This window comes from Urtica dioica, chromosome 9, assembly GCF_054948205.1.
Source record: "Urtica dioica subsp. dioica isolate 48M chromosome 9, U.dioica_male_clone48M_v1_H2, whole genome shotgun sequence".
NCBI classification, from domain to species: domain Eukaryota; kingdom Viridiplantae; phylum Streptophyta; class Magnoliopsida; order Rosales; family Urticaceae; genus Urtica; species Urtica dioica.
The window spans coordinates 14,709,701-14,730,994 of NC_142764.1; the positions used below are offsets into that span (position 1 = coordinate 14,709,701).

The 21,294-nt window shown below is 39.7% G+C and overlaps 3 protein-coding genes and 1 pseudogene across 3 annotated transcripts; 3 read left to right on the forward strand and 1 right to left on the reverse strand.

Moving 5' to 3' along the window:
* The first annotated feature begins 3,880 nt into the window (after positions 1-3,880).
* CEST (death domain associated protein) lies at positions 3,881-8,287 on the forward strand. The gene is made up of 6 exons (XM_089627198.1): positions 3,881-4,297; positions 4,489-4,533; positions 4,646-4,762; positions 5,197-5,277; positions 7,309-7,473; positions 8,031-8,287. Exons 1-6 carry the CDS (start codon positions 4,016-4,018, stop codon positions 8,118-8,120), a joined length of 780 nt encoding a protein of 259 aa, XP_089483324.1. The 5' UTR covers positions 3,881-4,015; the 3' UTR covers positions 8,121-8,287.
* A 160-nt stretch (positions 8,288-8,447) lies between these two features.
* Positions 8,448-9,894, forward strand: LOC149385182 (uncharacterized). The gene has a single exon (XM_089627196.1). The coding sequence runs from the start codon at positions 8,641-8,643 to the stop codon at positions 9,694-9,696; it is 1,056 nt and encodes a 351-aa protein (XP_089483322.1). The 5' UTR covers positions 8,448-8,640; the 3' UTR covers positions 9,697-9,894.
* A 4,121-nt stretch (positions 9,895-14,015) lies between these two features.
* LOC149385183 (putative purine permease 11 pseudogene) lies at positions 14,016-15,770 on the forward strand (annotated as a pseudogene).
* A 1,080-nt stretch (positions 15,771-16,850) lies between these two features.
* LOC149385184 (galactan beta-1,4-galactosyltransferase GALS3-like) lies at positions 16,851-20,275 on the reverse strand. The gene is made up of 2 exons (XM_089625464.1): positions 18,858-20,275; positions 16,851-17,535 (listed from the first exon to the last, which is right to left on the reverse strand). The coding sequence occupies exons 1-2, from the start codon at positions 20,036-20,038 to the stop codon at positions 17,190-17,192; spliced, it is 1,527 nt and encodes a 508-aa protein (XP_089481590.1). The 5' UTR covers positions 20,039-20,275; the 3' UTR covers positions 16,851-17,189.
* Positions 20,276-21,294: the final 1,019 nt, after the last annotated feature.

The window sequence follows — 21,294 nt, forward strand, 5'->3', positions numbered from 1 at the left end:
AGAGAGTTAAGGGTGAACAAATGGAGTTGATGATGATGATGGAGGTTGTCACTCTCCTTCTTCTTCTTCACTCCAAGATATCTCCTTCAAAACCTAGTTTCTCTCTCTAAAACTCTCTCCAAACTCTCAAGAACAAAATGTAAAAGTGTTATGAATGTAAAACCTCTCATTTTTCTCTTTGAATAAGTGTATATGAGGGTTTAGGAAAGGTTTCCGGAGCAAATATGGACCCTTGGATGAGATCCAAGGGCCAAAAATGATCTAAAGGACGAGCTCCAAAAAATGCTGAAAAGGCAACTGGCGCGGCGCGCCACATAACGGCGCAGCGTGCCACTCGTGAAATTCTGAAGGCGCGTCGCGCTTCTCTTGCGCGTCGTCTGCTCGAGCTCTCGGTGTAAAATTTAAACACCAGAGCGCGGCGCGCCACCCTTGAAACGTTGACTCCATTGACCGTCGTTGACTTTTGTTGACTTGACTTCAAATGACCATAACTTGCTCGATTTAGCTCCGATTCAACCCGTTTTCGCACCACAGCCTTCTCTCACTCTCTTTATCCTGAAAACATAATAAAACTACAAAATAAAATAAAAAACACTAAGAACAAGTTCCGATTCTTATCTAAGAGTCATAGATAAGTGTGAATGAATCTCACTTATCAACTAGTCGCACCCGATTGTCACCCAGAAGTCCAAAAAATTTCGCTAATTTTTTTTTCTTTTGAGTATCAGGTGCGACTTGTCGCACCAGATAGTTAAAAAAAACTTTTAGGTGCGACAAAGTTTCACCTGATTGTTTAAAATTTTAAGCGGGCCAATTCTCCCATTTCTTTTTTCATTCAGTTATGACATGGCTTTCTTAATTAATTTTTTTTTATATCATCCGATGCGACTAGTCGCACCGGAATGATCCATCGGGTGCGACTACTCGCACCGGAAAGATCCATCGGATGCGATAAAGTTGCACCTGTAATTTAGGTTTTTGTATAAAATCAAATCTTCTGCACTTCGTCTTCTCCAGTTGTTCGGCCGGTTTTTTTTTTAAAAAAAATTTCTCTCGCGATTCTACTATTCTCCGGCCTCTCGACCACCACAAACCACCACAGACGACCTCCACAACCATTAAGGCCACCTCACAACCTCTCCTACAGCTCTCTCTCTCTCTCTCTCTCTCTCTCTCTCTCTCTCTGCCTCACTGAGACCACGACCTCCGCGCGACCTCTCCACCGGATTTTCTCCGTCGTTGGCCCTACTGCGACCTCCACCGGTATTTCTCTCTCTCTCTCTCTCTCACTCACTGAAATTGTTGTTGCTTAAAATCTGAATGTCTCTCTCTCTCTCTCTCTGCCTCACAGCCACGTCCCGAGCCCCTCCGAACCTCACTGTGCGCTAAGCCCCTTGGCCTTGAGGCCCTTTGGAGGCTTGCCCTTGTAGAAGACGACAACTTTCTTGATTCCAACCACAGCTCCGGCGCTGCCCTGTTCGGCCGAGCCCCGTTCCTGTGGCCTTCCAATAGCCGGAGCCCGCTGCCCTGTTCGGCCGAGCCCCGTTCGGGTACTTCCTCTCCGACGCAGGCCGTTATACCGAGTCCCTGTCTCCGCCGTGACCTGCTCCCTCTCCGAGTCCCAGGTTAGTACTTTTTTTTCTGTTTAAGTATTTATATATTGTATCTATATTTATATTGTTGCATCTGATACTTTTCGCGCGAAGGTTTCAGATGCGACTAGTCGCATCTGATAATATATATCCCGCCTTAATATATTATTTTTGAGTAAATTTAGGTACGACTTTCGATGCGAGAAGTCGCACCTAAAATGTCGCACCTGATAGTGATGACTTTCAGGTGCGGAAAGTCGCACCTAAAATCATCAGATGCGGACTTTCAGATGTGACTTTGTTGCATAAGTCGCACCGGAAAGGGTCATCAGGTGCGACTTTTGCAAACTTTCAGGTTCGAAAAAAGTCGCACTTGATCCTATATTTTGTACTAGTGACAAACCAAAGCATACTAAAAAGAGTTTCACACTCACTACTTGTAGTTAGAGTGTCGAGGTCACTGAAATGCATGAGATTGTTCGACTTGCAATAGACAATACTCGTACCAAGTCATCATGTGAGCATATTAAGTCATATAAGTCTCCATATGCGATTGTAATTATACTGATCTTAACCAACATAAATGGAGTATTTCTTAAAACCTGGTTGGCAACGAATATTGTGTTCGTCCTCATATGCACGGTCCCTGTTGTAATAAGTTGGTAAGGTGCAAGGAGAGACATGGATGACGGAGACAAGCATGAGCACGAGGACTATAATCGAGTACTCAGGTTAAGAGTAAGGCCCATGATACGATTGAACTGGAAATGAAGATTTTGAGTCCTCCAGTGAAGATACAAAATCCATTAAAATACGAAGAGAACCTAGCTCTGGCAAACTCTGTGACGCTTACCTAGGCGGATGTCGAAGAGTCATGAAATCGTAGAAGAAACGTGAAGGAAGGAGACAATAAGTTTTAGATCCGCGCGGGTAACCACGGTAAGTCGGAAGGATCAAACTCAAGCGGGACGATTTTGTAGATCCTCTTTCTCGCTCAATGAGACATTTCACGTGCGAGAATCTGAGAAATTTGGGTAAATATTTCACTGGGTTGGGTAGGTATTTGGGTCGCGGGTTTTGACCCAAATATCACGCGGAATTTGTGAAAACTTAGGACATTTGAGGAATAATCCTGAACCCTTCTCGTTGGCCTGTAATATGCTATAATTCGCGCGGGAACAGTGCATTCCCCATGAAATGTTAACTATAAGTTATATTTAGTGTAAATGTTGTTACATTAATTGGCGATTTAATGTTGGAAAATTACTCAAAGAATTGTGGAATATAATTTCTAATAGAATTGATCCTCGTTACAATTATTTTCTAGAAGCGGCACAACTTCTGTTGTCATAGATTGTGCAACAGTTATGGTCCATTCCCTTTTGGGATTTTCTATTCCGAATTGAAGTAGGATTCCCGTGTAGATTGATGACATAATGGTCTGGTGGTCCTAATCCGACTCAAGAATTGTTTTGACCTAATTTTCTCTATAAATAGATCAAAACAACACTGTCGTCACTCACGCTTTTTGAGAGATTTATTCAAATGATTAGCTGAGCTTAGAACGACTTGTGTTCAAGATATTAATGTGTCTTTTATCTCTGCTTTGTTGCCTATATTCAGGTGATTGTATTAGAAGCACGAGGTTAAGTTTTTCCATTGAAATTTTAGAGAAACACGTTTAGAAGTCTCGGAGAGATATTCTGTGGGAATCTAGGGGATCTGAAGTTTAGAGGGAGCCTAAGTTGTTGTTGAAGATGATAGACGAAGGTTGGGTAGCTAGCGAGGGAGTACTTGAGTGTAAATTCTTATTGTACCACGTTGTCATCGTAAATTACTTTCTACTGAGCAAATGCCCTTTAAACGTAGGCACGATTTGCCAAATTGTGCTAACGACTCTGGTGTTTATTTATTATTTTCACACTCGTATCATTTATCTTTCAGATCTCTAAATTTTAGCAAGCGTTGTACATTATGTTATAACACTTTCTGCAACAACGATTTCAGTAAAATTATACGAAAAATGTAAGATACGTTAGGAGGAAAATATGAAAGGTACTCACGACAAACCGTAAAAAAAAGATGATAAATAATGCGCAATTTTAATGATAACGATGTGATTTCAGTCCTTGCGCTGCACATTTGCTTCAGATTTTGTTGGCAATGAATACGGAAGGCATCAAGAGAGTATCGAATACTTGAAGAGCGAGTTTGTGATTTGAAAATGGTGGGTCCAAGTTTTGTGGGCCATGTCGGAGGATTACGTGGTTGAGCAAATTATCTTAAATCGCTATTGTCTGAAACCAGGCAGTGCAGGGATGATGGGGAATCTATCCACTCCGCCAAATTCAAGACCATACAACAATGTCGAATAGCATGAACTAATAAATAAATAAAAAAGGAAAATAATCGAAAACACTAAAATGCAAGTTCTCCAAATAATACCACTCGGCCTCTCTGCTCATCCGAAGCAACATCATAAGATTCAGTGCTATCCACGACAGCTCTTCGTTCTCCTCCGACGCAACAACGCGTCGCTGCTCTCTTCTCGCGCCCATGGCTCCTCGTTCTCCCCCAATTTTAGAAATCTCTCCGTCGCTTTCGCCGCCGCTGACGACTCCGTCTCTACCCCGTCCCCGTCGCCGAGTCTCTCCCAAGAAGACGCTGACCCTCAAGACCTAGAATACGTTCGACAAATCAAAAGGGTCTTTTTCCTTACCCTCAAGACTATCTTTTTATTTATTTATTTATTGTTGTAAATTAGCGACCCAGTAAGTTGCGTTACGCTCTAAATTATTGCAACGTGTTTTTTGGTCACAACAATGTATGATTTACTATATGAAGGCATATTCTAATGTTCATGAATGCGTTGTGACGCTTGCTCTCACTCTGTCAGGTGTTGGAGATTCTCCGTAAGAACAGAGACATGATCTTCAGTGAGGTGTGCCTTGTGAATTCTACTTGGTTCAAATTTTTTTTAGTGCTAAGATCGTTGAAGAATTAAGAACGTTTGCGATTTTTGTTGTTTTCTTTTATGGCGAAACAATTTGTAGGTTAAGTTGACTGTAATGATTGAAGACCCGAGAGACGCAGAACGCCGGAGAATGCTTGGCATTGAAGACACAGATAATGCCCCAACTAGGGATGACTTAGCAGCTGCTTTGGAAGAAGTAAGCTTCTCATTTCTTGCCCTTCTATGAACTCGCTTTGCTAGATCTTCATATCATAATTTGTTGGCTAAGACTAATGTACAAAGCATATAGATGTAAATATGAACTATTTTTTTGTGAATTGTTTTGAAATCCCCTAAAGTTTTTAGGTTTTGTAATTCAGAAATGCTCGGTCTTTTTATCATTTCATAACATGTATCCGCGAGTGATGATGAACCTCTTGAAGTGCCAATTTTCCATATTTATCACTCTTGCCTTTGTACACTGTCCTATCTTTATCTACTTGATTATATCCGACTGTACATATACTAATACTTCTCGTATTCATAAGATTCGTTTGAAGAAAATAAGTTTACAGTTGAATTTTTTTGAAGATATTCTCGAAATGCGACTCTCATTTTTTGTTTACGATTTGATTGGAATTCTTGATGAAGGTGAATGAGGGGAAAATTCCAGAGAACCGGGTTGCTCTTCAGATGCTTGCAGAAGAACTCAGTCAGTGGCCTAACCTTGAGGTATTACTATCATTATCGTATCATGTCTATAGACTCTGCTTTCACTCACTAGATATGTTTTCAAATAAAACTTACACGTATTTTAGTCGTTGTAATGCACTGTTGTTCTCTAACACCTTAAAAGAAAGTAGAATTTTATCGATAACATAAAAAAAAAAGCCTGTTCGAAATAGGCTATTGAGTTACAAAGAGAGTAAGCTCGAATTCGCTAAGACAACGGGTCGTGCACGAGTCGATGATGCCATTCCCAAATTATAAGTTACTTTGAAGGTACTATTCTTCGGCGATGAAGACGTGTACCAAATAGCTTTTCTTCTACGGCTGTCTCTGATGGGCATTCCAAGGTAAGAAATGGGTTAAATTCCTTCTTTGGAGTTTGGAACCCATTGATGCTGCGATTCACTCGGATAAATTGATTCTCAATCAGTTACTTTTCTTTTTCCAAGGTCTCTTTTCAACCTCGAAGCAAAATCAGATTCTTTCATGCGGTCTCCCGTTAACCAGGCATGAAAAGGAGGTCGATGAATTGCAATTACTTATCCACCTTCTTTCAAAGCCCTTTTTTCAAAAACAAAATAAAGAAAGCACCATTACACTCACTCTAGCATAGGCGTCTAGCTTGAGAACCGCTCCTTATTCTCTGACACTTATATATACTTCAATCACCTCGTTCCATATTAGGATCGAATAAGTGATATGGCGGGTCTAAATGAAGGTCCCTTCACAGAGGAGAGAGTCTAATTCATTACAACCTTTAGTCTCTCAATAAGCACCTTTGAAATTACCTTATACAAGGTCGCAATGTTGGAATTTAACTTCCCTGCAATTAAGCTATGCTTCGTTGGAAACGTTGTTGACTTTGTCACTGGTCCAAAGTTCCTGAAACAACCCAAAAGCCTTAAAAAAAAACCAGTAGAAAATCCTTCAGACCCCGATGATTTATTCTGGTCATAAGTGAAGATCGCTTCTTTTATTTCCTATTCTTCAGCTTTTGATAAATCTGCAGCACTAGATTCTGAAATGGGGCGCCGATTAATTCCTTAATTCTCAACGATCACTGGAGTCGACGCGCAAAGATCCTTCCGTAAACAGATGATTTCATTACCGATCGCGCCCTCGACAACAGGAAACGAACTGTTAGGCCTCTCAGTTTTCCAGAATGAGTTCTTGGATTTCCTTGCCGTCATGAGTGAAAATGTTTTAGAATCCCTAACCTTCTTTGGCCCAGTTTAGTTTTGCTTTGAGCCTTGCGGTTTCTTCTACCAGAATATTGTTGAGACCGACCGTACATGCCCCTGTTCTATATTATCCTCGGACCATTCAGCGCCTCTTTCCATGAGATTTATACGTGCGATAGAATGTTGTAATAAAAAGATAGCCATTATTGTTTGTTTCACCAAACCTTTTTCTATTTCCGAGTCGTTCCCCAGGTATAGGAAACAGTGCCTGGATCAGCCCATGACATTCCCTTGTTTCAAAAAACAAAAAAAAACATTAAATCTTTGTATAATCAAGTGCAATCAAGAAAACTGCTCTAGTTTCACTGTCTTTCTCACACATAGTACACCAACCTGATGAAGTAACACAAGCACCTGTTTTTTTTTTTTTTCCCTTAGAGCATACAACAATATCAGGTTGAATGAGACAAACAATTGGTGTTTAATTTAAACTCACTGGTGTTACCTCTACGAAGTTAAACTCTGCAGATTCTCATCTATGGTACAACCGACGCCCCAATGGACACTCAATTGGTGTTCTCTCAAAGAAGTAATTGTGATATTAGACTGACTTTATCGCTGCTTTCCTAAACCTCTGTTTTTTTTTTCTTAAGAGAAAATAATCAAAGTTCAAGACGAAATCATTGAGATGAAAACCTCAAGCTGAACTATACAAAATTTAACATACCTGATCATTAGTGCACCTTTTACTTCAGAGCGCATGTAGTTTTTAGTCAACAGATTTAGCTCTTTCCAGAAGGGTCTTGAAGATTAAACATGTTCATGAATGAAGTCTGATCTTATCCTTGTACAGGTTGAAGCACAGAAGAAGAAGCCTAGCAAATCCAAATACGCAAGAGCCACAGACACAGGGGTTGACCCTAAAGTGGCTGCCAAGCGACTGAACATCGACTGGGACACTGCCGCAGAGATCGATGATGATCAAGGAAAGAATGAGAATGAAGTCCCTTCACTTCTGGTTTGTTTCTAATCTTTCTCCTATTTTCCGGACTCTTGTTTGGTTCCAGAACTACTTAAATTTGTTAACATACTTCTAGGCTATAAATTTTGCAGAACGCTTGGCTCTTTTTATGTCAAGTTTTTCACCGAAATATTTTACTCTCTAAATAACTTGAAACTTAATTTAAACATATGTGAACGTACTAGCTTATAAAAAATAAAAACAAATAAAAACCCGAAGCTTATCTGAAGTGTTCCAAGTTGTTCAGAGTTTGTTTGAGGTTTTAATCCATAAAATTATATTATTTTTTTATTAAATTTTATAGCTATTCAAAATTCTTCTCTAGGCTTAGGTGTTGAACTTTGATTAAAATGCGATATCGCAATAAAGAGGACGAGCTGTTTAGGTATTAGACTTCATTAAAAATTCAACATCGTTATAAAGATCACTAAAATTACTACAGAAAAAATAAACATGCTGCAAAATCTCAATAGCTGATTTGTTTGGAAAGAAAATAGTTACAGATACTGAATCCACTTTTAAGCAATAGTTACAGATATTTCTGAATCTCGCAGGGTTATGGAGCACTATACTTTGTAACGGGCTTTCCGGTCATCATCGGTGTCTCGGTCGTGCTTATATTATTCTATAACTCTCTTCAATAGGAACTCCCCATCTCTACTCTGTGTTTTATATAGGTCTTTATCCTGTGTTTGCCTCTTCCTCCTAGAGTTTGTACATCCCAACAATCACACACATAAAATGATTACTACGGTTTATAGTTTACCACTGCAAGTTCTAATTAGTATTAAAATATTCAATAAAAAAAGTTAGATCAAATGAAAACAAAGTAGATTTTACTTATATATATTTATTTTTTGCATGTAAAAAAACACATCTGACTTTACAATTTAGATGGAAGCTTATATTATTCTATTTCATCGCCTAAGAAGGTAGCCACTCTTATAGACGTGGTTAACTGAAATGTCAACTCTCGGCAGTTATAAGTTGCCGCCATGATAAAATAAACAAAATGAAACCCGTAATTGTTTCCTTTCTTTCCTTATAGAACATGGTTGGCATTACTAAGTTGTGGGAAAATGCAGGCCACGTTTTTGGTCCTATAAATGGTTTATTTCCTCCACCAATATTTGTACCATTTCCTTTGTATCACCATTTCCATCAATGGCTCCTCCTTCAGACACTTATTTTGCCGAACCCGGATCGGATATTATTGGAAATGTCAAAGATATCGGATCGCCGGAGAATGAAAAGCAGATCTCCATAGACCCGTTTTCACTCCGAGAGTTGCCAAAGATTGCCGTCGCATCCCCGAAAACCATCGGAGGGCTATTGGAATTGCCGGCCTCTCTTCTTCCGGGGAAACCCAAGTTTCTCAGCTGCAGTCTCCCGAACTCGGCCCACTCGTCTCCTCGGCTCAACCCGTCTTTCCTAAAGAAAATCCGAGTGTCTCCACTGCAACACCAGACCAGAAGCCCGACCGCCGAGGAGGATCAACAGCAAGAGGAGCAACCAAATCTGCCTCTCGAGTTTTACCTTCGCCGGAGCAAGTCGTGCGCCGAGGGACGGTCGATTTCCCCGTCTGTCGATTTCGACCTCTTTCTCGACAAGCCCGGTTCACTGAAACCCTACCCGCCCACGACGGCGAGCGGAAAAGTCAACAAGAAATCCAACACGACCGTCGCCGCGGTCAACTACGACGCGGATGTGGGGTCAGACGAGGGATTCAAGTGCGGTGCACTGTGCTTGTTTCTCCCGGGGTTCGGGAAGGCAAAATCGGTGAGATCGTCGTCGAGGAAGGAAGGTTTCGAGACTGGGAACGCGGCGATGATATCGCGGACGGTGTCGTTGGAGAAATTCGAATGCGGGTCTTGGGCTTCGTCGGCCATCGGAGGAGGAGAAGGAGAGTTCACCAACAACTACTTCGATCTCCCGATGGAGCTCATTCGGAGCGGAGCGAACGACGCCAACTCGCCCGTGTCCGCGGCGTTCCTCTTCGACAAAGACGTCAAAGGGGTTCTCAAGAATGGTTCGTCGTCGTCGAGATCGATGGCACGTGGCAGCGCTGCGGCTCGGAAGTCGCACGAGTCGGGTCGCCACGTCCGGTTCTCGACGGCCTCACCGGTGTCGTACCCTGCATCGCCGGCGTCGTGCGTCACGCCTCGCCTACGCAAGGCCCGAGAAGATTTCAATGCATTTTTAGAAGCACAAAGCGCATGATCATGATTTCATACCTATTGCTTTTATGGAATATTTCTCTTCTGATGTATTTTGATGTTTATGTTAAGCAATTATGCACAAAAGAAGAGTTGTCAGGATATAAACCTTGTGGCTTTTGCGGTTTTGGTGTCGCGCGTAATGTAAATCTGCTCTAATTACTTAATTCCTGATAATCACATAGTTGAGTTTTCTTTAAAATTATGGAAACAACGGATTTTGGTTTTGGTTGTTACTTCACAAAAACAATGTTTTTTTTTTTAAACTATACAAAAATGACAGATTTTATTTTTATGACCAAAATACTCTTATTCAACGCGCTCAACATATAAGATCTACGAGATGTAAAACCACGCCAAGCTCCGCGGAGCCACGTCGGAGCTCGAATGCCCGTGGGAGACCGTCTTCGCCGTCGCCATGGCTCCGACACTAACAATATAAACTAATCACATTATCAATATATTGTATATAATATCTCCGCCGTCGTTATAACTTCGACATACAATAATCACAATATCAGTATATTGTATACAATATCACATAATCATCACTATATACAATAACCAATATGTGATTATATATATATATATATATATATATATATATGATAGAGATGTATAATATTTGTGATACTGATTAACTTATATATCTATACCGTATTCTGTATACATTAAGTTTATTGGACAACGACAATCAACGCAACAAAAGAAGTCATTGTCAGAGTTAACATGGATGCAACTAGTCGCATCCATAGTCGCATCCACGAGCAACAACTTCGGACTTTTGGATGCAACTTTGTCGCATCCAAAGTGACTTTTGGATGCGACAAAAGTCGCATCCAAGGTCACTATTTGTCCTACTATAACTTGACGAGAATTGAGTCCAAAGTCTTGTCGAGCGATTATTACGATTAAACTAAAAAATACAAAAAGACAAGAAAACAATAAATCAAACGAGATTAATTAACAAGAAAAAGCAGGGCCAAGACTTCACCACGAACCGACTATGTTGACTATCTCTATTTTATTTATTGTGGTCTCGCTCATATGTTACAAATCTCACTCTTTCTAAATATTCACTATCCTATCTCGGGTACTCTAGCAAACCTATGCAATTGACGAATTATTATCCTCTCGGCTTCTAATCTTATTAAAACAAGAAAAATTAGTCGGACTAAGTCACTTGAAACGTTGGTATTTTAATCTAGCCAACGTTTCACCTATGTTTCTATTCTAGCAAAAAATGATGGATTAATCATTTATTTAGCAAATTACTAAATTATCATCTACTAAAAATTGGCTAACATCAACATGTAGCCAACGTTTTGATCAGCCAACAAATGCATTTAATACACGTGGCTACTGTTTCCTTAAAAAAAAAGATTTCATCGGCATTCAAAGATGCGTAATACAGCCAACGTAATACAGTCAACATTTAATATTCGTTATATTCCATAATCTTTTGGCTTTCCTAATTTGTAGCCACGTCTAGTGGAAAGATTATAATATTTGTTATAATCAGGAAAGTTGTATTGATTTTCAATGAATTTCTATTATAATATAAATGTGTATATCCCTAGTTCTTTTTTCTTTTGTATATTTTTATCAATTTCTATTTATTTGTTTTGTCAATAATTAATTTCGATTTATTTTTATATACTCTAGGCTCATCTTTTGTAATCGTTTTATTAATTTCTGTTTATTTTTATGTACTGTAGATACTTTTACTACAATTGTGATTGATGACAACCGATATTTTAACTTTTATTTGTTTCCTATATTATATTCATTAATGATTTTCCTGTTAAATATTCAATTTTGAATCCGAGCGTGTACTAAGCCTGATGACGGTATTGACTTTCTTATTAGTAGGACTCAAACGTTGGCTATTGTATTATTTTCACTAATTTAAACCACATAAGGGTGTATTCGATATTTCATAGTCGTAAATTTCAATAAATAACTAGATTACAAAATTTACCAAACTTGGGCTAGATTTTAAAAACCATGTTTCTAAATGTTTACGTTGCTAGTTTATTCTTAAAACAATCACACGCATAAAGAACAAGAATTCAAATGATTGCACTCTCGCCTAAACTTTCCTACTAACTAGGTCAATAATGATGATTATAGCAAAAGTACGACAATTTACTCTCTCTCTCTCTCTCTCTCTCTCTCTCTCTCTCTCTCTCTCAAAACAAACAATCCTAAACAATAATTCAAATGTAACTAATCAATGAACTAACAATATGCACGGCTAATAATCAAGGTAAAATATCGAGAATGAGCAATATAAAAAATTAGAAAATCATCAACGTGTTAACATTGGCTTGGGCTACATCGCTGTCCCATACAAATCTAGCCTCTAAATGAATTCATAAAAAAAAATAAACAACAAATAATTATCGAAAGCAATAAAATCAACATTAAAACTAAAAAGAATTCATATTAATTAAAAGAAAGGTTCAACGATAATCTAAAGAAACATAAATAAATAACAAAGAAAAGAAAGAAGAACGAGAGAAGTAGAGGTCAAGAGACTCTTCGGGTTGTCAATTTCGGAGAATAACACGTTTTCTCTTCTCCAAAAACTTTCCAAAGAGAAAAATTAAAACTAAAAGAAAGCAAAAGATGAACTAAGATGTGTTTTAGGTTACAATGATCCTTTAAATAGGTTTAGAGGTGTTTTTAGGAGAATATGGATCTTTGGATGGGATCCAAAGGCTAAAAAAGGCTTAAAATTGAGAAACAAAAGTCTGACAGGGCCTCCAGGGCGCTGAGTGCCGGCCCAATGATTGTCGAGGCCTTAAGCGAAACATTAAAATGAGGCCTTACAAAAATAAATAAATATAAAATTCAAAAGTAATAGTATGACTTTTTTAACAGCAATTTTTAACATTGTCGTCTTAAATTAAAAGGAAAAAAAAAAAAGAGAAAATGTCTTTGGGTTCGTGATTTTCGGTACCCGTCTTTCCGGAACGGCAATACCGAGAAAGTCGCCTCTGATCTCCCACCCATGGGCTGTTGAGTCCGTTATGGCTCTATCTACCCTCGATCGATCGGTTTGTTGAATTGTTGAGCTATTTTGTTGAACCAGTGCTAATTCGCGAATCAGTTAATTAATTAACTAACTGAATTGAGTTAGAATAATTAATTAATTGATTGGTTGAATTAAGAATTAGCTTAGGTTCTGATTTTTTTTTTGTGAGTAAAGTTAATTTACTAACTGACTGAATTAGGAATTAGGTTAATTAATTGAATGCTTTGAATAGGAATTTGAATGCTTTGAATATGAATTAACTTAAGTTCTGATTTTTGTAATTTTTTTGTGAATTTCCAATCCAAACATTTAGTTAATTAATTAGCGTAACTCAATTCAGTCTGTTAATTAATTAACTGATTCGCGAATGGTATAATTGTCTGCTACGAAAAAATGGGCTATTTCCTTAATTAAATGAAACTTAGGTTATTCCCCTAACAAGAAGTGTAAAATGGGCTAATGACAACAAATTTCACATAGTTTATTTTATAAAAAATTCGAGGCATTTTTTTCAAAAATATGAGGCCTTTTTTTTTAAACCTTTTTCACAAAAAAATTGGGGCCTTAAGCCTTTGCTTAAGTGGCCAACCATTATAGGGCCGGCCTTGCACTGAAGCACTAGCGCGGTGCGCCAGTTCGTGTCTGGAGCTTTCTAGCGGAGGTTTCGGAAACCGCGCGTCGTGCTAAAGAGCTGGCGCATCGCGCCATTAGCGCGATGACGTGCAAAATATTTCTGCAGTGACTTTCGTATAGTGGGTAGTGCACGGAGGTTGGCGTGTTGCGCGCAGACCTTGAATATAATTATTTCATCGCTGAATGGTGCCGTTTTGACTTGTTTTGGCCCTTGAATGCTTCTAAACACTTCTAACATGCTTCAATGATGTTCTAGCTCTAAATTTAGCACATTTTACTTGAAATTGTCATTAAAAACACGAAATAACCTTTAAATACACTTGAGAGCTTGCTAGATTTAGGCTCCGGGAACGAGAGATTTCTACGTATAAAGTGCACTCATCAATAACTCTTTAAAAAAAATACTTCATGTTTGTTTTGTTATTTTTAGGATTAATTACAAGAATACCCCCTGAATTTAGGGGTCGGTAACGAACTGCCCCCTAAACTCGAAAAAGTCACAAAAAATCACCCGAACTCTCGTTCTGTTAAAGTATTGCCCCTTCTGTCAAAAATATTCCGTTAAAATTTATATTTTGAGCACATGACCCTCACGTGATTATTATTTGTTGGGAAAATTAATAATATTGCTTAAATAATTAGGGTTGGCAGGTAATGAAGATCCGATGGTATCAAAAGACGAAGCCGCCGCAGAGACGGGATTGACGAAGCTTAAGCGATGGCAGTGGTGGTGCCTGGTGGGGCTCCTCATCACTTTCCTTATCGCTGGGCAGGCCGCGGTAGTGATGCTCGGGAGATTCTACTACGACCGCGGAGGCAACAACAAATGGATGGCCACGATTGTCCAGACCACCGCGTTCCCGATCCTCCTCGTCCTTCTCTTCCTCCTCTCGCCCACCTCCGAAACCCGACCCCCAATCTCAGCCTCTCCGATGATCATCGCCTTGGTCTACATTGTCCTCGGAGCTGTCATCGCCGGAGACAACATGCTCTACTCTGTCGGTCTTCTCTACCTCTCGGCCTCGACGTACTCTCTCATCTGCTCGACCCAGCTCGCCTTCAATGCCGTCTTCTCGTACTTCCTCAACGCCCAGAAATTCACCGCTCTGATCCTCAACTCCGTGGTGGTTCTGTCCCTATCCACGGCCCTCATCGCCGTCAACGAGGACTCTGACGGCCCGTTCGGTGTCTCGAGGCGGAAGTACGTCCTCGGGTTCGCCGCCACGCTCGCCGCCTCCGCTCTCTACTCCCTCATCCTCTCCCTCATGCAGCTCGCCTTCCAGAAGGTCCTGAAGCGAGAGACATTCTCGGTGGTCCTCGAGATGCAGATCTTCACCTTCGCGGTCGCCACGTGCGTCTCTCTCCTCGGACTCTTTGCCAGCGGAGAGTACAAGACTCGGTGGTTGGAAGTTGATGAAATTGACGAGTTATTAGGGTTGATTGAACTCGGTTTGTATTGGATATTACTTGAATTTGTTGATTGGAAGTTGTTTTCTTTGAAATTTCTTAAATTTGGCCGAAAATCCGAAATTAGGGTTCATAAATTGGGGCTTTTGATTTCTGGACTTGATTCGTGGAATTGAAGTGAGATTAGACTCGTTTTGATGCTCATTTATGTTGTGAATTGCTTATTTAATTATTTAAGCAAGTTATTTAACAGAATATTTTTGACAGAAGGGGCAATACTTTAACATAACGAGAGTTCAAGTGATTTTTTGTGACTTTTTCGAGTTTAGGGGGCAGTTCGTTACCGACCCCTGAATTCAGGGGATATTCTTGTAATTAATCCTTATTTTTATATAAATTTGTGTTGGCTACCTTTTTTTTTTCTTTTTCCTTTCAACAAATTAGTACTTTCCATTTAATTGTGAAATGATTTTCTTTTTCAGAAAACAGATTCGTTCAGAAAACCAGATGGCTTTAGTATATGTCTTTAGAGTTTTTAATGGGCAGTGCTCGGTTGAAAATGAAACGTATGGATGCAGCATCTGAGCTTCCCTAACCTGTTTTTTTTTATCGTTTGCCTATTTTATTCTCCGATGTGAGTTCTTCTGATGATGATGCTATCTTGTTGTAAGAAGATATTGGATTATATTCCTCCGCTAGAGCTTCTTTATTAGCTTAGATATTCTTGTATTTTCACCTCTGTGGAATCCTTGAGGTTGAGGCACCCGACTGCGCTATGGTCAATGTCATGGTGAAAAGTACAATACTTGATACATGATCACTTTGTCATGTCTTTCTTGATCGGAGCGGTTTTGTATTAACTTTCCATATGTTGGGTAAGATTGTATACGTACGACAGGTTCATGCTCAACGAGGGATACTTTTTGAGCCTGGTAGCAAAGGGCTTGCTCGAGGCAATCTCTCTGGGTAATTCCTCTTGTGCGGTAGATGATCTTTAATGCCTCATTTGCCTGTGTCATGGTTTCTCAAGCCTCCAAGTCGCAAGCGTTTCCCTCTTCAACATAGATATACTTTTGAGCCATGTTCTGAAAGTTGTTGTAATCTCTAGGTATAGTCTTTCGTTGACGGAGTCTTTTGTTAGCTCATCATAAGATTGCCTTATGCCCATGAGTATCTCGTTTGAGGTCGTCATTGTGCTTGATCCGATAAATTGCTCCATGGAGCTCAAAATTAGCTCTTTCCATGACTTTATTGAACTATGTTGGAGCTTTCGGTACCACTTCGTAGTAGTACTTGCCCGAGTGATGGAAAAAGCTCACCACATGACATCAAGACCATCTATTTTTCCCGAGTCTATTTTATTTCATATGCAAGTATTTTTGACATCCTGAACCGAATGTTGATGTTGTGTCTCCTACCCGAATTGAGACTTATTTCGCATCACGACTACTTCTTTGATTCACCTATCCATTTTCTAGAAATGGGAGCGTCTCGTTCTTCTTGTTATGTTTTGCCTTTTACATTCCTCGTATACTTCGATAATAACCACCGAATACAGGACTTCGTGCAAATTATTTCGTAATAATCACTAGCTTCTCTCTGATATTCTTGATTTTGCTAAACGGGCTTCCCTCCTATAAGCTTAAGTAATCTTAATACATCTTTATGTTTTAATAACCCTCGAACCGGGTGTTCCGTGGCACCGACCACGTTTCCTCAAAAAAAAAAAAATAGCCCTCGAACCATTGGCTTAAACTTTTTAGCCAGTAGTATGTATAACTAGGACTTGTCTAAGAATTTTTTACCATTTTCTCATTGTAACAGTCTACCAGATAAAACGGAAAAGCTTTGTGACACGGGCCACGACAGGGAACGATCCATACATATTTTGACACGTGGCAGCACAGTGCCACGTGTCAAAATATGTGTGGATCGTTCCCTGGTCGTGGCCCGTGATGATTAGCAACGCTCTTAATAAGATAGTCTCATTTTATTATTATTATTATATTTTAGGGGGCGAAATGGGGGTACCCCCGCACCGACAACAGATTCAATACAACTTATCTTCACTTTTAATATATTCTAAAAAATTAAAGAACCATTCTCAGCAGTAAAACCCATGATAACAAAGTTCAAAAAGAAAAGAAAAGAAAAAAAATAAGAAAAGAATGCAACCGCTCATTATTTCCACCTCTTATCTATACTCCCAAATTAAAAGAAGAAAAAAATAAATAAAAAAATATATTACAAGTAAAAATAATAGAATAAACCTTCCCCTTTCCCCCAGAGACCCCAAAGTATCCTCTGCTACTAAATGCTCATTCTAATCACAAACAGAGAACAAATTTATATATATTTATATTTATTTTATATAACAAGATGCTAAAAAAAAGAGAGAGAGATATTGGCCGTTGCTATCATTGGCGGGTTTTCTGTAACCTCGTTCCGATCATATTGAGTTCGAACTTCTTGACGACGGGTCCGACGCTGGTCATGGTCGCGTCCACGACATAAGGGCTCTTTTCGAAGGTGAGCTCGGTGCGGTTGAGGAGGTTCCGACACGGCTCGCGGCGCTGCGCGATGGTACCGTGGTAATGGAAGTACATGATCCGACCCTCCGTGTTGTGGGTCGTCTTTCCCGCCAAGTCCTGCGACATGTGGACCCCGGTCGCGTATAGGTTCCGAGGCTGCACCGCGTATTTCCGATCCCTCCTTATTCCTTTCCTGTTGTCCCTGTACACAAGCTTCTCGAACCCCCATTTCCTGCAAAATATATTGCAATCACGTCTTTAATACACCAACTGATTATTTAATATCACGAATATTCAGCGAAAGCTCAAGTTTCCTATGACTGATTATCAGCCACTAATAAATGCGTTACTAGGCCAAAAATAATGCCCAGATGCACCGACAAGGAGTGTTAGAAAGAAAGAAAGAAAAAAAAAAATCAGTGAAAGCAACATGACAGCAACATTTTTATGTGTTGGATTTTGGAAACACTAGTATTATTATGGGGAAGATTTAAATATCTGAAATTTAGACTCATGCATATAGTCCAATAAAATCACGCTGGCTAAGACAAAACGTCCCGTTAATTAGTCCTAATCTATTACAATAACCAGTGTCGGCCATGGTTAGCAATGATAATATTATGAATTGTTGAAAAGCATATCACATTATTGTGCCATCTCAATAATTTTTCATCATTTCATTCTTCAACCACCAATGACTTTGAGGTAAAAAGCTAGTCTAATAAATTGGGGTTATTGTGCTATTCCTAATAGGAATTTCCTATTCACTTTTAACCAATTACACATAATATCAATAACAGTTACAGGAAACACCAATGATTGAAGGCACTCGACCGCGAACAAACTCATATAATGAAATGAACACAAATTAATAAAGGTCCGGAGATAATTAATCAAACAATCAATCACGGCAATAAAAGGGTAATGTCCCTCCACACTTACACCTGTCTGTCGGGCAATAAATTAGGTAGTGTGAAACCAAACACAAACCTAAATCCAAAAGCATGTGCTAATAATAATATCTTCCCAATGTTTTTCACATCAAAATGTAATAGTTTTTAACTTTTAACATGCGAAGAATACGGAGGAGGGCATATAATATAACAGGCTGTAGTCGTAAAAATTCGTAACAACAATAAATATATGCAGGAATTCATTTACATTGATTTACCCAACAAAACAACGCTTTGAAAACGAAGACGAAGAGCCACAAAATTACAAACAGCACTGAACACTAATCAATAATGGCACGGCACATTGAATTAGGCATCAAACAAGTTAGTTAGTTTTTTTTTTTTTTTTTTAAATTGTTATTTCCCAACCCAAATTCCATACTAAGAGTAAGAAACAAGGCATACGTATGCATCTAATAAAATACGAATTGTATTATTCTTCAAACAGAGTGTGACCCAACTGGCAATCACAAGAAAAGATCAAAAACAATATGAGCCACAGAACCTAATCTAGTTAGTATACTAAAGAATCAAAGGTTGACAACTCAATAGAAAATTCCCTAATTAACAAATAATTGAAGAAAAGAGATTGAAAACTGACCTGTATGTTCTTCCTGGGTTGTTGTCGGAGTAGCAGAGCTTGCCGCTCATCTGCCTCTGCTCAATGGTGAACTGAGAGTAGTCGGAGAGCGAATCGAGCACGGATTTAATGGTGCTCTTGGGCGGGACGTAGATGAACTCGTCGACGTCGAAGAAGAACATCCACTTGGCGTCGAACTTGTGGCGGTGGAGGCAATCGTTGACCACCATGAACTGGTTGTGGTAATACCCATCGAACCTCTCTTGGTCCCTGATGTCCTGAAGAGTCACGTAACCGAGCTCGATCCAGGGCCTGAAAACCTCCATGATCTCCTCGTGGACCCCACCGGCGTCGTGGAAGACGAAGTGCGAGCGCGGACCGAACAGCCTGACGTGGTAGGCCATCCATTCCCGGACCCTCTGGGGGCTCAGATTCCCGAACAGCGACGATCCGCAGTAAAAGTAGTCGTACTTGGGCTTGGAGGTGAAGAGAGCGAAATCCACGCTCCCGGGGGGTTCGGTGAGGGCGGGGATGGTTTCGGTGACGTTGGAGGTTCTGTCTCCGCCGCCGGAGGTGGAGGCGAGGAGGAGAAGCTCGCCGCCGGAGTTGTCGGCGTTGACGGTGAGGTTGGCGGGGAATGTGCAGTTGACGATGACGACGGTGTAGACTCGGCCGTAGCCCCAGTCCGGCAACATCTTGTATCCGACGGTGGAGATGTTGGAGGAGGATTCGTTCTTGCTCTTCCACACGCACTCGTAGGTCGGCCTGGCGTACACGTGGAGCGGCTTCGAGGCCAGTCCGATCACCGCGAACGTCCTCTCGCCGCCTCTGTACGCTCCCATCGTCACGAAGCTGTACGCCGCCGCGCCGTACGGGAGGAAGCTCCTCTTCATCACGCCGTTCTCCGTCGCCGGCGGAGGAGGAGAGGCCGACACGGGGGCGGCGGAGGCGGTGGTGTTCTCGGCCGAGATTCTGGTGGTGTTCTCGGCGGAGATTCTGGTGATGCAGGAGCGGAGATCGGAGGTGGAAATGGAGAAGCGAGGAGGGAGGAACTGGAGGAGCGTGGCTATGGAGCAGAGGATGAGCACCGCCATTAGCAGAAGCTTCAGCTCCGCCGCGTAGCTCCTCCACACCACTTTCACCAGAAGCTTCTTCTTCTGCTGCTCTCCTCCTTGGTGCTCTCTCTCTTTCTCTTTCGCCATTGTTGCGCCGATTATTGCCGAGACTGAGACAAAGGGTTTCTAGAAAGATGAAGAAGAAGAAGAGGAAAGAGAATCTACACACAGCGTCTCTCTCTTTTTCTCTCTCTCTCACATACACCCAGTTTGTCGTCTTTAATATGGCCTCCTTTACCTTCTTCTACTTTTCTTGCCTTTTTTATTTTTAAGTAACGTCCTCTTTTATTTTTGGTTCTCATTCATTGTTATTTATGATTTTATTCTATGGTTTTCTTCGTTGGTGCTTTATAATTTAGCTTTTTATTTATTTTGTTTCTTTGCAGTGGGAATGCAGATGAATGATTGTGTTTTAGTTGTTAATTGGTCACATGTGGCTGTATAGCCTGTATGGGTTTTCTACGTTATTTATATTCTTATTTCGTTTGTTTAATTTTTTTTTTTTGGGCTGAAATATGCGCGTTACTTGTTTTTTTATTATTATTTTTTTTTTAATCTTATGCGCGTTACTTGTTAATTGTTATGGTATGATGTGAAGATGCTCACACCTTTAAACAAATATATATATATATATATATCCTATGTATATACATATTAAAAAATAAGTAGATTGGATAAGTTTTTGGTTACTCAAATCTCAATTACCCAAAAATGTATCATTATTACTATATATTTTTTACTAATTATGAAATAAACTAGTATATATATATATATAAAGATGTTTACTTCAAAGAATTTTCATATTCCATAAAAACAAATTCATATATCTCGTATAGGTTCTGTATTAAAATGGATAGGCTAATTATAATGTCTTACTCTGGCTTATCAATGTGCTACTGTTTTATTTTTCTTATACGATGTAATTATTATTCGTAGTCTTGGCCAACGCTATAGAATAGAAGCTATTCTGAAACACTAGTCCTTTTATAGTTTGATTTACTACATACAATCCGTCCCAATCTAACGAGTGATTTAAATTGTCAATATTACATCACATGTGATCTTATGATTGTTGTTTATGGTTTGCTGATGAAAAAAAGGGTGAGAAATCGGGAAGGCACCTACCTACAAATTTGACACGCCATTTAATAACCTTAGTTTATCAAAATTGGAGAATGAAAACAAACGTTGATGCATAAAAATTAAAATAGTTAAAACACTATAAACACACGTAAATTATACACAACCGCCGTCAATTCTTCAAAGTTTTAGTTCTTTTTACTGTACATAAAATTGTATCTCTTTTTTTCCTAAGGTTAGGAGGTCGGACGCATGGAGAAGGC

Excerpts from the sequence above, each read along its gene's own strand:
- LOC149385182 (XM_089627196.1), top strand. The coding sequence starts at position 8,641 with ATGGCTCCTCCTTCAGACACTTATTTTGCCGAACCCGGATCGGATATT.
- LOC149385184 (XM_089625464.1), bottom strand. The coding sequence starts at position 20,038 with ATGGCGAAAGAGAAAGAGAGAGAGCACCAAGGAGGAGAGCAGCAGAAG. Across the intron at positions 17,536-18,857 it reads AACCCAGGAAGAACATACAG|GAAATGGGGGTTCGAGAAGC; the intron begins GTCAGTTTTCAA and ends TATATTTTGCAG.
- CEST (XM_089627198.1), top strand. The coding sequence starts at position 4,016 with ATGCAAGTTCTCCAAATAATACCACTCGGCCTCTCTGCTCATCCGAAG. Across the intron at positions 4,534-4,645 it reads GAGACATGATCTTCAGTGAG|GTTAAGTTGACTGTAATGAT; the intron begins GTGTGCCTTGTG and ends AACAATTTGTAG. Across the intron at positions 5,278-7,308 it reads GTCAGTGGCCTAACCTTGAG|GTTGAAGCACAGAAGAAGAA; the intron begins GTATTACTATCA and ends ATCCTTGTACAG.